Here is a 17,603-nt window from a genome sequence, read left to right on the forward strand (position 1 = left end):
ATATCATATTTGAGTTATAATTTCACTGAAATGCACTGACAATGAACATTTCAAGGGCAGATAACTCTGTCTGTGATGCAGAGATTAAATAATGGTCTTTTCAAATAGAGAAAGTATTTTTGATTGATATTACATTGTCAGATTAGTGAGGTTTTGACATGCATGTTTCTAATTGTTCCCATTTTCCCTGATTCTTACAAACACTTACACTTAAAATCTATGATCAAGGATTAGGTTTGGACAAGTTTATGAATTATGGCATTAATAGTATTATACAATTAATACCTCCATTACTTGTTTCTTCTGCCCCATTACATATATTGCTCCTAAGCTGCCCATTAAAATGGATCATTTCATATTGCTTTTCGTTATTGTTCTTCTCAGCTGCCTTTAACATTCGAACATAGAAAGATCTGATCTGGTGGTCACTGGAATTAACTGAAATAAATACATATATCTAAATGTCTATTTTTTTCCATTCACTAAGTCTTCTATGGTTGAGAACAGTGAAAGAGTAATCAAGGGAACCAAAATTATTGCGGTAATCAACGAGTAATCAATGGAACCATGGTTATAGCGGTAATCAAAGAGTAATCAAGGGAACCAAGGTTATAGGGGTAATCAAAGAGTAATCAATGGAATCAAGGTTATAGCGTAATCAAAGAGTAATCAAGGGAACCAAGGTTATAGCGGTAATCAAAAAGTAATCAAGGGAACCAAGGTTACAGCAGTAATCAAAAGAATGTAATCCAGGGACAAAGACCAGACATGGAAAACAGACATACACAACAAAGAACATAAAGTAACTAAAATCATACATATAAAGTAACAAAAGTAAATGAGGAACTTGGACTCCACTAAAAACTGGGAGCATGGACCAGGTGCACCGGTAGGGTAAGCGTCCTGTGCTGAAAATATTCTTCAGTCCTAATACTGCTATAAATATACTCCAATCAAAATGACACATCATAACAAATAATCCCACCAAATATGAAAGAAATTCTACAAGCAGATTCAGACATATCTTCTATGGTAGAAAATATGAATATAAATGGTTTATTACATTTAAAAAACTAGAAGCCCTATTTATCACAGGAGCCCCCACATCATTTGTTAGTAGTGATTTTATCTTTTAGTAAATCAAATGTGTCTGTAAGACACTAATGATGCCCCCGTTCGCTAGATTTGCCAAATTAGGAACATATTTATTTTTGTATAAAGACATGGTTTGCAGATTTAGAAATCCTTCCAAGACTTGTCTTACTCATGGATTAGGGATCAGAAATTCTTAAATATATGCATATCTACATATTGTATCCTGGCCAAATAGTGTCATGAAATTCTGTTTGGTAGTGTCAGACTAGTTGCGATGAGAAAAAGGACTGATAGACGAATTGACAGACATATAAAAAATGTTAATACCCTCAATAACAAATCCCTAACTTTGTTGCTTGGGGTATATTTCTGACAAAAATTACAAAGTCTAACTATCACCCAGTTCCGTAATATTTCATACAAATCAAGATCCTATGACATTGCAAACCATTATTATGTGTAGAAACATCCTGCAAAAAATATTTTAGATATAGTTCAAAACCACAGGAGGAGACAGCCGGACAAGCCATATAGCCCTATTTCTGAGTAAAATGATTAAGTGTAACTATCACAAATTTCCGTAATATTTCATGAAAATCAAGATTCTATGACCTTGCACATCGGCATTATGTGTAGAAACATCCTGCAAAAAATATTTTAGATATAGTTCAAAAACTTCAGGAGGAGATAGCCATACAAGCCATATAGCCCTATTCTGATGAAAATGACTAAGTGTAACTATCACAAATTTCCGTAATATTTCAAGAAAATCAAAATCCTTTGGCCCTATATACCTTCATCATGTGTAGAAATATCCTGTAAAATATTTTAGATGTAGTTCAAAAACTGTACTAGAAGATAGCCAAACAAGCCATGATCCATATATTTCTGGGTAAAATGACTAAGTGTAACTATCACCAATTTCAGTAATATTTCACGAAAATCAATATCTTTTGGCCATGCACATCTTCATTATGTGTAGAAATGTCCTGTAAAATATTTTAGATGTAGTTCAAAAACTGTACGAATAGAAAGCTGGACAAGCCATGATCCATACATTTCTGAGTAAAATAACTAAGTGCAACTCACAAATTTCTGTAATATTTCACGAAAATCAAAATCCCTTGGCCCTACGCACATTCATTATGTGTATAAATATCCTGTAAAATATTTAAGATGTAGTTCAAAAACTGTACAAGGAGATAGTCAGACAAGCCATGATCCATATATTTCTGAGTAAAATGACTAAGTGTAAAAATTTTCTGTAATATTTCACGAAAATCAAAAATCCGTTGGCCCTGCACACCTTCATCATGTGTAGAAATATCCTGTAAAATATTTTAGATGTAGTTCGAAAATTATACGAGGAGATAGCTGGACAAACCATGATCATGTGCAATCCGAATGGATGGACAGGGTAAAATTAATATACCCCCGACAGTTTATCGCGGGGGCATACAAAACATACCAAATATACAAATCTTGTTCCTGAATATGAAGTCTGTCTTATCTTGTAAATGATTCAATATCTACTTTTCCACATAGAGCTGATTGGCTACCTGATACATGTATCTTCATTTACAAGGGTCCGGAATTTTGACAGCCGATGCCGGTCATTTTATCAAACTTCAGCAGACATTTGTGTCAGTCTTGCTCAGATCGAAAACCTTGTTCATGTACATGTAGTTATTTTAAGATAAATATTGGAATTTGTGTTATTTCATCGCATACTCTGTCTTTTATAAAATATCTGAACAAGTGAACAAGTTCGGTTTTGACTACACGTGGACTTCCAACTTGTAAACAAAATATCGTATCTCCGAGTCACTTCAATTAATTCGTTTACGCAATGGGGCTGCATGTGTACTGTTAATTCAATTATGCAATCAACTGATCAGTTACAGGTAAATCACAGTCGCAGGTGGATGCACATCGGCTAAAATTGACACGCACCTGTCAATTTATTTCCAATAAACAATTAGGAGACAGGTAGATAGGATGTTTATACACTAATAAAACCACCCTGACTAAAATTTATATGGGTTGACAATTTTTTATGTCCGATATTGGAAAATGGTCGTTGGACATATGCAAAATTTATTGGTCAATGACCAGCATTTATTACCGTTTCTGGATCCATGATCTCCAATCTCTAAGGAAATTCAAATGGTGATAACACAAAATGATATCATTGTGTATAACTGAAGTATTTTGTTTTATTGTATTCTGGAATACTATCCTGATCAAGCCATAAAAACCAATAAAAATAAATAACTGAACTTAAATATAATTTAGATGTACTTTTTGTATACGACACTAGTTAGTTACCATTATCTTAAGAAGGGCGCCCTGTGCAGGTCGGGGTGTCAAAAGAATAGGCCTGCAGCAGTGCTAAGCTTGTCATAAAAGGCGACTAAATAGTGCTCAGAAACCTAGACGAGGGCTAGGCACTCTGCCCACAGAACAACTGGGATGTGTGCCCCAGGTGGTGGAATGGGGTACCCCTGGCATGTTACATGCTGGGGTTGTCAGGCTATAATACGGAAAACCTGACCGCAAACCATAGTGGTGCACTGTGTTGGGAAAGATGCCACGTTCCTCGCATGTTAAAGAAACCTGCTGTGGTATTCGATAGGAGTACGAACCTTTGCACTCCGCCACAGGAGGCTTAATTGCCCGATCCTACCCAACCCCCCTCTTTTTCTAGTGGCAACCAAAATTTGTCAACCCTATTGTCCTTGTGTCCCATCCCTTCTTTCATTTCATCATCATTCATGTTCATTTTATCATCCATTTCATGTTCATCGCCTGAATATAGCTGAAATATTGTTGCTCGGGCATTAAACTCCAACAATCAATCAATCAATCAATCTTAAGAAGGGCAAAATGGTAAATCATAACAGTGATGGGACTAAATCTTCAGGAGAGCTGATCAAAAAGGGCAATAACTATATTTATTATATAGATAGCAGTGTTTTATCGAACGTTTCCAGTGTAATAAATTTCGATAATTCACACTGTGAAATAAATTTGGTAATTCCACTCCTGCGTTTTCTCCTGCCAAATGTCACAACTTTGATATCAATCCACCAATCACAGAATTTAAAATTCATATTGAGTTCGATAAATAATGACGAAAATCTATATAATAAATAGGATAATCAAATTGGTTATTGCCAAGAACGCTTGAGGATTTAACTCCACCCGTTAAATCTAGGCATCGGCACTTGTGATAATATTTTGGTTATTCACTCTTTCCAATTAATTATCCTATTAGTATAATAAGAAATTGCCCTACAACTTCAACACACAAGATCATTTCAAAAATTGAAAGTTCTTTCATCTTTTATGCTTTTCAAGGTATACCTGTAAGCTATAAACTGCAAAAAAAAATAAATAATTGTTTGCCTCTGAAAAGCTATAACTCTAATCAGGAGTCATCCCACATCTTCAACACAATAGAAACTTATGCATGCCCTATCAAAAATTATTTCATTACTGAAAGTTCAGATGAAAAAAAAAAAAAAGATGTTGAAAACTTACAACCACTATAGACCCTACCATTGGGTCTAACTAAGGAGGAATTTATAGTATGAAACACATTCTGCCGTTCTTTAAGCTGCTTCCTAAACAGCTCCAAATCTTCTGGATGAACATATTTGCTGAGTTCTGCACCAACAACATCAGTCTGCAAATATTAAATCAGTCAATTAAATTGCATTCACTTCAGAAATTTAGACCAAAGGGACATAACTCCAGAACAAAATTAGCATACTTGAATATACAAGAAAAATAAGATAACCTTTTTCTCACTGAAGAGACAAGAAAATTCCTATCTTAGATGAGCAAGATTTCATTATCTCAATCAAGGCTTTCCCTTAAAAATGGCACACTGGATTAAAGCATTTGTGAATCAATATATGATTGAAAAATCTTTTTAAATAATAATTTTATCGAGAATAACCGGCAATTGATTATTTCTTACAGTTTGTTTATGTTTTGAAGTGACCCATATTTTACACCTGGTGTGACATATCACTGGCCACATCAATACATTAAAATCAGCTATTAAATGTAGGTAATATCAATTCAAACGTTTAAATGGAAAACAAGTTTGAAATGAGAAAAAGAATAAACAACCAGCTTTTCCCATGCAAGATTGGGAAATCTCAGACACCCTTGGGTAAGATACTAAAAATCTAACACAGCTGAGAATGCAAGACAGAGAAATCTCCGATACGCAAGGGTGTCTGAGATTTCCAAGTCTTGCATTTTCTGGCAGTGTCCAATTCTTTTTCTCAATTCTAAAATTGATTTTTTGATTAGTATGCCAATTTAGAACACAGTGCATGCCGAAATTCCCTTGTATATATACAGGATGTTATAAAATGTGTTATCCTGATGTCAAAGATCCTTGTTTGATCTCACCCATGGGTGAGAAAAAGATATTTCACATGGCTAAAAATAGGAATATGCTTGTCTCTTTAGTGAGAAATAATAGTCTCTAACTTGACAGAGCCTTGTTAGAGAAATGAGATTTCCCAATCTTTCACTTGTACAGGCGTTAGGTCTACCTTTTTTTTTATTTCTTATCTCACTAAAGCTGAGGGTGAGATTAAACATGATATTATTGTTATGTCATGGTAAATGGTATTATGACATCTTGTAAATTTAAAACAGAAAGGAATACCAGGAAGTAGGGCATTTTGAGTTAGCATATTTATAACTAAATTAGTTTAAAACCAGAACACAAAAAGAATCAAATATTGCCAGGGAATCAAAACCAAGAAATTCTTTTGAGAACTTGAAATCTTACAGAGACATATAAACTAACCTGGTGTAGCCCCAACAGTTTACTTACAGAGACATATAAACTAACCTGGTGTAGCCCTAACAGTTTACATACAGAGACATATAAACTAACATGGTGTAGCCCCAACAGTTTACTTACAGAGACATATAAACTAACATGGTGTAGCCCCAACAGTTTACTTACAGAGACATATAAACTAACCTGTTGTAGCCCTAACAGTTTACTTACAGAGACATATAAACTAACCTGGTGTAGCCCTAACAGTTTACTTACAGAGACATATAAACTAACCTGGTGTAGCCCTAACAGTTTACATACAGAGACATATAAACTAACATGGTGTAGCCCTAACAGTTTACATACAGAGACATATAAACTAACATGGTGTAGCCCTAACAGTTTACTTACAGAGACATATAAACTAACCTGGTGTAGCCCTAACAGTTTACTTACAGAGACATATAAACTAACCTGGTGTAGCCCTAACAGTTTACATACAGAGACATATATACTAACCTGGTGTAGCCCTAACAGTTTACATACAGAGACATATAAACTAACCTGGTGTAGCCCTAACAGTTTACTTACAGAGACATATATACTAACCTGGTGTAGCCCTAACAGTTTAGTAATAGATGATGATACAAAGATGATATTCTCCTTCTCTGATACAATGAGGAGAAACCCGTGAATTGTCTGCAAAACAAACAATAAACCATTTAAAAAAAAATATATATTCATTATAATACCATATAGGGGTAGTTTGGGCATATTTAAAAAGCTAAAATCTTCAGTTGATTGAAGACTACTGGTAATTCTTTATTTTATTTGCAGAAATAATAGAATATCATTGAGCTGAATAATTGCCAGAAAGATAAACTGGTTATAAAAGAGGCATTGAATGATACAAATGGAATTACATTTGGACTACATTTTTGTGTAGTGTTCGGATATAGAAGGGAAGCTCCTAGCATAAACCAGTGACATACAGCATTTTGATCATGAAGGATCAAAAACCTAAAAAGTCAATGGTCCTTTATAAAGGTAAACATTAAGTACAGTAGACCCTGGACCTTGGTGAATGAAATTTCAATGGTCCTGCATCATAAATTTAGGGTACTGGACCTTAGACCGGTGTTAATTTGAACCCCAGTATGATAAGCAACATACTTCATTTAGGCACTTCAGGACTGAGTTACTGGTAAGATAAGTTGATTCTTTGCCATTTGAGATCTTCAACTTTTTCAAACCTATAGAAAAATTAATTGTTTATGTAAACAATACCATCTTTAATAAGTTCATCAAATAACTATAAACAGCTTTTGTTTTTTCCTGAATTTCAACTGTTGTGGTCTGGGTATTTCTTTACTCATCATTGTTTCCCATTTTTAAGACTTCAATAATAGACATCATGCTAGGGTGACCTCCATATCATAATTAAAAAAAAAACAGTAGCGGTAAAACAGACAAGGTAAATAACTCATAAATGACTAAAATGTCACTTTAAGGTATGGAGAACAGAAGAATACTGAAATTGCTTTGCAAGTTGGGGTTCACAGAATCATAACTTTAGTGGTAAAAAACCCACATACATGTATCTGGATTGTTACTATAAACAATATACATGTACAAATATCAATTATAAATGCAGTTAAAAAAAATGACATTTAACAAAAAGTTTCTAAAAATTATCTTGGATAACATGGAATTGTTTGATTGATCTATCATCAACACTACTGCTAACCATGATGAAATTTGAGGTAGCTGACAGTTAGTTTAAGTATTCCAGCTTTGTCTACCCTTTTCTCTGATTTCGCACTCCATGGATTTTCTTCTGCCAACTGGGCTATCAATGCATTCAGTCTTTCTCTGCGAAGCTTCTCTCCAATTTTCCTTGATTTTCTAAAATTTCAATATAAAAATGCACCATTATTACTCTCACAACCATCCATGTACATGTACCATACTAGTATTTGATTTATCTTCATTATATTCTAATTGTTTCAATTTTTTTCTTCGGGTTAAGCAGGGAGAGTTGGGATCTTTTTCTGTACATAAAGTAGTATAAAATTATGTTCAAAATTTAGGAAAAACAAAATTTTACTAATTCATTGAAAAAAATAAAAAATGATTCTCTATTTCCCTCAATATTTGATAAGGCAGATTTTCAAATAATAATATTGATTTTGCTTGCTGCTGAAATAATGTATAAATAAATATATTGTGCTTGCACAAAAAAAAAATCTCATCCAACAACCCCTCTTTTTCATGCCTAAAGGGTTTTATTGAGTCTCTCAAAGACATTACAAGTATGGTTAAGCTCATAGTGATCCCTGATAATAGCGAGCACCGCGAAGCGGTGTGAGCTCTACGGTTATTACGTATACTTTCTGAATTTCCCTTAAGGTTCCCCAATATACTAACGAAAAAAAAGTCATGTCCCGGAAGTAACAAAAAGTGACTGTCCTTACAGAGAAAAATCATTGTTTCCTTCAATCAAACAAATAAAAAAATATAGGTTAAGATTACGTTACAGTAAAAATAAATTCATCTTTTCTGATAGTTGTCAAGTCTTTCTCTATTTTTTTTTATTATTTAAAGAAGTGAATGTGATGTTTTTAAAAACCTTGGGAAACATGTGGATGTATGTATGTGTATCTCCACTGTTCCACTGTCGCTGTTGCCAAGAACATAACCCGCCTTGGAAAAAATTTATCTCTGATTACATTATCAAAATCGAAGCATAGCTTTTCTAAGATAGGAAAGGCAATCATTTTCATGTTTTGAATTTGCAGCAGTCGTCTGAATTTTGTTTACGTCACATGATATTTGTAAAATATTCCCACCATCTGTGGAGAACTGTAATATTTCCGGTGTCTGTACAGATAGATCTGACTAACCAAAACTGAAATGGATGTTGCTAGAGAAGCCCTTAAGGGATAAAAAATGTAAATTATTGCAAAGTGCTATAAAGTTATTGAGCATTTTGAGAGCGAGGGGAAAGGGGGTATAGGATTGGAATATTTTGGTAAGAAAACATTTCAACTTATTCATTTACTAAAAAACTCCCCCATTAATTAACAAGACATACTTTCAAATAGAAATATTGATTTTGCTTGCTGCTTAAAGATAAATAAAAATGTTGCACTTGCGAAGCATAAATTTTTCATCCGGATCAACCCCCCCTCTTTCTAATTGCCTTTTTTTTCCTTTATGAGTCTCGCAGATGGTACATGTATGGTAAAGCTCACGGTGCTCGCTGATTTAGGCATTGCCTACTCCATATTAATAGGCAATGCCCCATTCTATCAGATTTCATACATTTGTCAACAAAAATGTCAATACTGTTACGGGTATTTTTCAAACAGAATTTACTAAAACTTCTTCTGGTCATGGACGTCTATAGATTATGCCTAGTCCAAAATATCTATGCTGTCTTAGGAGGCTAAATTTAATTTTGCTTGGTTGCCTCCCTGTGTTAGTGAGGCATAAATTTCAGAAAAAAAAAATGCCAGCAAACCATCTAGAATGTAGACTAGCTTTAATTAGGCCATGTGACTGTGTTCAAATAATAATGTGTATTCAAATAACAAAATGCAAAACTTGCAAGTAATAATTTAACACATTAAATGCATTTAAAAGGTAACTTCTATGACAGTTGTCAGATTTACAAATGCACCAATTTTATATTTGACCGCTTTTCTCTTTCAGTTTCATGAAATTAAAGTAGGTCAAGTTTTGTTTACATTCCTGTAGGGAATTTGGGACTATGACTTGAGAAAGATTAAGAGAAATCTTAGAGGATACGACAGAAGACTAACAAACCTAGAAGAGTTATCACTGGAATCGCTCTTATCTTTCATTTTTGAGAGTCATTTTTGTTTTGACCTCATTACCCAGTTAGATACGTCTGGAGTGACCTCCCCTTACCGGAAAATAATAATGGTTATATAATCACGTTGCATATATTTCTCCAATAAGAAGGAACACAGCATTATGGTCGGGAATTTCGTATTAAACTCAGAAGTCTTAAAAGCTGTACTGACAATTGTGGATCACAATATAATACCAATATTGTGTAAAGTTTCTGACAACTTGCTTAGGTAAAAAGTACAGAAACGTGTTCAAACGGAATACATGTACGACCTACATGCACATTTATAAAGGTGCACCATGTTACAGCGTTGCGATTACAGCAAATTTAATTCGATCGCTATTGTTTTGGCAGTTGTGCCGCTTGAAACAAAACATTTTCATACATATTTACTCTTTTTCATAACAGAAGCATTTTGATGACTGCAAATTAAAAAAATATATATACCAAATATTACATGCGGTATCAACCCGAATTCCTACATGTATATCACCTCATGGGCCACTAGCCCGCGGGATGATATAGCTAGGTCGAGGGTTGATACCACATGTGATCCTGATTTTGACATGTCATGTTCATTATCTCATATATTTCAATTATACTTCAATTGTGTTCTGTGTAGGGGTGCAATGTAGGGTTTGCGATATAGGTCTAGCTAGGTGTGTGATATGTAGGATATGTGACATAGGTCTAGAGTTGTGATTTAGGGTATGTTTTTTTATTTCTAATTTTTATCGTAGCCCCACCGCACCCCACCCTAATAAAAAATCAAATGGTAGTGCCCTTAGATCAAGACAACTATGTACTGTATATATACGTTCTCTAAATAGCTGCAAATTTTCCTCCTAAAAAGTTCAATAAACATGAATTAGGCACATCATGTTTCTCACTCAAATCTATATAATATTATATAATATAAAATACAGACATGGGTAAACATTTTAACATTTAGAAATAGAAAACATAAGAAAATATACTTTTAACATCAATTAATCAGATATTTCATACCCCGTTCGAACACATCACAAAACAAAAAGAAATTTTACTAGAGAATAAGAGGATTTTCAATGGTGGGTGGATAAAAATAACTGATCGACGACAATAGGTAGAATACTCAATTTTTCTATTTTTTATAATTGCAAAATGGTGATTAAAACTACTGTGTCCCAATTAAAACCGACGTGTGAAGAAAACTAATTCAGATTGTTAACTGTAACAAATACTTGGTCCAAAGCAAATTAATGTAATCCTCACTAAGCAATTGTTGTTATTAAGAATAAAAAAAAAATGCAAAATGGGATTTGTTAACAAGGAAAAAGCTCGGTTATCCTCACACTTATTTTCTTTTTGAAAGTCAAATAAGTTTTCTTTGCACCAACTTTTAAGAAGTTCTTTATCATTCAAATTCATTTAAAATGCCCCAATAGGAACAGAAAAGCGGCCGGACATTTTGAACACTGAAAACAAGTCAAATGCTTTAATTTCAATAAAACAAAGTTTGAATTGCTAGAAAACGCATAAGATAGCTGTTGATGTATTGATTTATGTCCTGTACGAAACTTTGAACATGCCCAGTGTATTTTGGTAGTGAATTACGTTACTTCTGGATTTCGGGGATTTGATACATCGCATCTACCGACACTGTGAAGTCAGCCTAATATATCTTGATCTACACTTAGAAATCGACGGTAAAGGGCAACATGGGTGTCCAGAAAGAGTCATCAAGGGAACCAAGGTTATAGCGGTAATCAAAAGAATGTAATCCAGGGACAAAGACCAGACATGAAAAACAGACATACACAACAAAGAACATAAAGTAACTAAAATCATACATACAAAGTAACAAAAGTAAATGAGCAACTCGGACTCCACTAAAAACTGGGAGCATGGACCAGGTGTACCGGTAGGGTAAGGTCCTCTGCTTTTCTAGAAACACCCGCCGAGTTGCTCATAAAAAGTCAAGTCCGGGGTAGACAAACGAGGAAAGGAAAACTATGACCCGTTTAATAAATCAGTTTTCATGGTGCTGATGGATACACCATAACGATCCACGAGTTCATGATGACGACCATAAAACTTCATGACTTCAATCTTGTAGCAACATAACCCTGTTCCAGAAACCTATTTGTTAGAGTTCTAGCGCGATACAAAAAGTCTGCGTAGTTTCGGCAAGCTCTGGCATAACGTATGAGTTGTGATATGAAAACTTCATACGCAGGTGCTGAAGGGATGCTGCCACAGATGCAAGGAAAGTTGACAATACTGAATGAAAAGTCATCATGTTTGTCGTAAAGTTTGGTCATTTACCATCGATCTCTACGTGTAGGTCAAGATATTAGGCTGACTTCACAGTGTCTGTGGTATCCTTTATCTCAAGTTCTTTGGGGTAGATGCGATGTATCAAATCCCAGAAAAATAAATATTTTATTGTAGTAATGCTTGAGTTCAATATGTATATATTCCTTGTTTTCAAGTGATCTGAATAAACAAAAACAAAAACAAAAACATTATCTGTATCAGTTCACGAAGAAGCACACATATCTTTTTGTGATTACTTAAATTCTTGCTATGATTAAATCTTTTTTGAATGGCTTTTGTTTTTCGAAAGTTATTCCTATCTTTGTTTAGCATTGATTTAATGTTTCTCACGACAAGTTGTCATGTAAAACCATTTTCTTTAATCAAAATACACAGTTTATGAACCAGTGAAGAACGTCACAATGTTGTGAATTACGTTACACCATAATATATACTAATGCTTGATTTATATATCATACATAGCTATATACTATTTTCATAACATCTTACCAATACATGTATTCTCCGTTTCTAAATTAAATTAAACTGAAAATCTAAATAATAACACTAAACGGAAATTAAGGACACTCACGACTAGAGGGAATGTTGACATCAGGAACGCTTTTACAATTGTCCCGCGTCATAACTTCCTTTCTACAAATGGCCGTATGATAGGCGATATCACTGATAATGATTTATAGTTAATTTGTTCCGAGAACGGCGTTTTTCATCCGTCTGAAATAAATTACCGTAACGTAATTCACTGTAACGCAATTCATGGACTTGTACGTATACTTTACCAAGAATGTGAAAACATATTTAGCACCTGAAAAATCTGTTTAAGAATCATTTATGACTGACATTGATGTGTGTATAATTAAGAGTATGGAAAGTTTCCTACCACCATTAACATATACAAGAGACAACGTAACGTAATTCACAATTAAATGCACGTAGGAAAAAAAGATAAAAAAAGCATGTATTTTTTTTAAATAAAAACATTATCCTTTACGTGTGAATCATTCATTTTCATCTTGTTTATAATTTTATGGTATTTTTCCTCACATGGACTTACCGTATATGTCAATTACATTTGCATTACAGCTTCAGGAAAATTGTAACGTAATTCACGGTGTTTCATGTGACATCCGAATTTTGTGTAAAAAAAAATAAATCGTTTTCGATGTAAAAACAACTGTTAAAATTATGTTTTGTAGCCATTTTTCTCCCTAGAAAACTTATTTGGCGTTCTTCATTTGGAGTATTTTATATTTTTCTATGTGTTTTTTAGGGGAACCCTAATTGGTGACATAGGGCTTTTGTCGATTGAGTCTTAGATATTTATAGTCTTTGTTCAGTGAACCGGATCAATGCCCCGTAAATTATATTTTTACAATCTGGAATAAGCCTGATAGTAATTGAACCCAAAACTATATCTAGAAATAGCTTTTTGTCTTTGAAAATAGCTTGTGACTACGAAAATTGGTTTGGCGCACTTTAACTGAATTTGAGTGTTATGCCAGATTTGCGAAATAGTGAAGCTTTCTTCAGAATCTATGTAAAATGAAGCTCTATATTATGAAATTGATTTCGTAACATGTAGTCGAGGGCATTTTAAAGAAAAAAAAACTAGTGAATTATCTATCAAAATTAAACGATAGAATGCATTTTTTATTTAACAAATTAGAATAAAGAGTATATATACAGTAGTTGATTACAAAATATATACTATGCACCTAGATGTACATGTAGCGGAGAATACTTGACCGACAAAGGGTAGTAACACAACTACAGAAAAAAAATCAAGGCAGTTTTCAAAAGGAAGTCCGTAAAACAAATGGCAATATCAGGGTAAAAATCGGAAAATTGGAAATCACCGCAGTGATTCTGACTTAACTGGTCCAGGCATTTCAAAGTAAAAGGTTTATTAAACCGGGCTATATATAGAGCTTAACTTCCCGCTTCCATTACGGTTAAAGTCTATTATTTCAGGCAAAATCCGATATTCAAATTAAGAAGTGTTTTTAACAGTATTGGATATATCTTTAGAAACAAATTAATCTCTCTATTCTATATATTTGGTTAAAAATGCAAATACTAGCTGAAGAGATGTAGACATGCAGAAAAGCAGCGTCTGACGTTCGAAATTCATTTTAGACGCTGCATCCTGTGATTGTAGCAGGTACAGTGATTAGTGCTAATCTGATGCGTGGAGCATGAAAAAAGCAGCGTGTACGCAATCTTCAATTACACAATAACTTAATTACAGCAAGAAAAAATCTAAAATCGTGTACATGAGCATTCTTAATATGAAAAACTGAAACAGTGTTACGAAAATAAAAGAGAATCAACTATAAATTTACTTTTTAGATGTATTGGTCTGAGAAACAACGGTGTGCCTAACATCATAGTTGTTATTTTTACATGTTTTTTTTTATATGATCGAAGCTTTCTCTAATCTAATGTACATCTGGAATTTCTCGTACATGTAGGACTACTGTACCGATTCGAAATAAAGCCTCAGCTTGTATGTACACTATCTATTTATTGTTTATTGATGTCTGTTTCCTTTACCTTGAAGCGTTTCTTCATGCATTCATGTTCGTTTTCACCTTTAGTTTATTTTGTTATGTTACTTGAGTATATAGAGGCATCTCGGTGGGGTTGTCTCTTTCACATAATACGCTATACCTATTCTCGTTATATTCATGTTTTAGTACGAAAAGCTGTGTTGCTATATACTAGTATGTCTTAGTGTAAAATTGTTTGATGTTATCATATACCATCAAAGTGGATGAGTTCTCCGTTGCGCATGAGAAATAAATGTACTAAGTATATTAAGGAATAATAATCAGATGATCTGCCAACAATTACATAATTTTGTTGGCATTTTAGGAATAGGGGCAAAATTAAAATATATGCACAGTTTAGTAACCCCCCCAAAAAAAACAACAAATAAACAAAAACAAAAACAAAACAAACAAAAAATAAATCACTATATATATCTGTTATATTAATTAGTATAATAACATGTTGTATGTAATAAACGAAGAAAGCGCTGAATTCATTAGTCACAATGCAATTATTTTTGTATATTACTTACTATTTTGTGAACTTGTCTTAATACTACTCGTTGTCAGAACAATCATTACATGGCTATATTTGATTATTATGTCCCTCGTGGAACTTAATTACAGTTTTTTTTACTTGTTTTTGAAAGTCACTCTAGTATCATTTAAAAATGTGCGGTATGATCCTAAATTTCATGTCTTTTGTTGTGTATGTCTACTTTTCGTGCCTAGTTGTTTTCATAGGATTATATTCGTTACATTACCGTCCGAATCCTGGGTCCCTTGATTTCCCTTTCACAATCATAGACATTAAATAAGTAGGACCACGAGTCATTATAATGGACAAATAGTGTTATATGTTAAATTTAAACATAAAAATCAGAATTAGTCAAATTACAGGTAAGTGCATATTTTACACGTGTGTGAGATCAAAAGGTAATTCCACTGGGTATTACCTACAAGGCCACTTACAATTTACACACACGAAACATACTGACAAAACAGAATTTTGGTTGTTGTTCCTTTAACCAGAAACAAAACAAAACAAAGCAATAAAAATACAATTCTACACAGAAGAAACTCCATTATTTCTATTGATTCGACATTATCTGAAGAAGATCTTATATCATATCGTCTTCCATCAAATGTTTTTAAAAAAAGGTTGTCCGATGACAGCGACAGTTTGGTACAATATTGATTTCAACAATTATATCATTCACGATCATGTACTATGTATTATTCATGGTCTATCATTAACAAGAACCATATTTTAACTCTCTTTAATAATATGGAGCCTTAACGTCCGCCAGGTATTCAAACTTTTATCAAAATGATATAATGGTGACGAGCACAGCTAGAAATACAACGCTAAATATAGGAGTAGAATATTGATATATGCCCGGGTACATTTCTTCCATTTTTTTAAAACTTACATTTCGCTTTGTTATGTGAAAATTAAATTTCTATTCATAAGCATTTCATTTTGATGATAAAATAAAACTAAGAATAATATTTCATTATTCTTGGAACAGGTGAATACCTTTACTGCGTTTGTGTATTGATTTTTGATTTTGATCTGCTGATCTTTCATATAGCAGTAGTAGACAGGTAATTTTGGAAGATGAATAACAGGAGGTGCGTTTCTTCTTTAGAGTTCTGATTAGCTTAGAGGTTTGAGCACTTTTCCTATGTTACTGTCCCAGAGTTTTCCCGCTCTATTTCTTGACTCTGTTGGGTCTTTGCCTTTGAAGTAGTCAGATACATTGTATATTGTACATGTCTTAGAACATATGCTTGATGATTTCTGAGGTAGCTATCATTTCCTTTTCTTTACTTTCATTCACTTGCCTTTGAGTGTTATTATGTGAGATTAGTATGTTTGACTTTTTTGAAAAAATAGCAGTTTAGTACAATTTTATTGTGGTAAAAATCAAACTTTCATTGTAACCTTACATTTTGTGGTATTACTTTTTGATAATTAGTTTGATGTATAGATGGGCAATCTGGCCCCATAGACATGTAATTGAATGTTTTGTGTTTGTCTTGTACTTTTGTATTGAGAGTTAAGCTAGTTCCCATATTTGGTATATTTGTATATCGAGAGTTTATATAAAAGTATTTTGATATTTTTGGTATGAAACGTACTTTAGAGTAATGCAAGGACTCTTAACTTTTCTGTTTGTGGCATCTCTTTGTGTCTTTGTGTATTGTCTTGTGTGAAATCAAATATACGTTATTATGTAATAACAAGATTGAATCTTTAGTCACATAATAAATTAAATAGTAGACCTGATATCTTGGTATCTATAACCCCTATTACAAATATGCTATATCAGTCGAAAATTTACTACCGAAATTCGTAGAAGTAATTGAAAGTTATGTGTCACCGAAAGGTTTGGTAACCAAGCAGTTCTTAATCAAGCCCAAGCTTGAAAACAAGTCCTTATACGATAAAAAGATTTTATTTTATATAGACAAAGGTTTTATACACAGAGGTTGTTCCAATGCTGTTAAAGAGATATGTGTAATATTGACAGCATCAAATACATATTTGACTGTTGTTGGTCCCTTTGTTCTTCCAATTCGAGTAACGATACAAAATATCGACACAGTTTTATTCTTCACAGTTGAATTTGAGAACAACATTAAGTAGAGAATCACCGAATCGTAGAAATAAAAAATACAAAAAAGTATTCAATTGAAATCCATCAAATCTCACCATTACGATTATACATTCGGATCAAATATAAAATAAAATTATTTAAAGCGCACAGAAATTAACACCATATAAATATATGATTCTGCAATAACGACAAAGTTCTTTCCCGAATCTCGAATCCGAATAAAAAAATGATTCTACTTAAGTTTTTCTACTTTAAAATCTCGTAACAGTTTGGTTGCCAATTACTTAAAATAAAGCAGTTATAAATTACAAAAAGAAAGTTTTATGACA

At 33.1% G+C, this 17,603-nt stretch overlaps 1 protein-coding gene across 1 annotated transcript in view; it reads right to left on the reverse strand.

The window, feature by feature from the left end:
* Positions 1-9,834, reverse strand: part of LOC148604716 (uncharacterized) — a 75,119-nt gene extending 65,285 nt beyond the window's left edge. Inside the window, exons 1-6 of the mRNA XM_088548720.1 lie at positions 9,734-9,834; positions 7,653-7,810; positions 7,079-7,158; positions 6,515-6,604; positions 4,639-4,783; positions 286-438 (exon numbers count right to left, since the gene is read on the reverse strand). Of these exons, the coding sequence (XP_088404846.1) occupies positions 286-438; positions 4,639-4,783; positions 6,515-6,604; positions 7,079-7,158; positions 7,653-7,810; positions 9,734-9,771 (664 nt within the window). The 5' untranslated portion in view covers positions 9,772-9,834. The remainder of the gene's footprint in view (positions 1-285; positions 439-4,638; positions 4,784-6,514; positions 6,605-7,078; positions 7,159-7,652; positions 7,811-9,733) is intronic.
* Positions 9,835-17,603: the final 7,769 nt, after the last annotated feature.

The sequence above is a fragment of the Perna viridis genome, chromosome 10, assembly GCF_037379345.1.
Source record: "Perna viridis isolate PV_CMFRI_1.1 ecotype Kerala chromosome 10, ASM3737934v1, whole genome shotgun sequence".
NCBI classification, from domain to species: domain Eukaryota; kingdom Metazoa; phylum Mollusca; class Bivalvia; order Mytilida; family Mytilidae; genus Perna; species Perna viridis.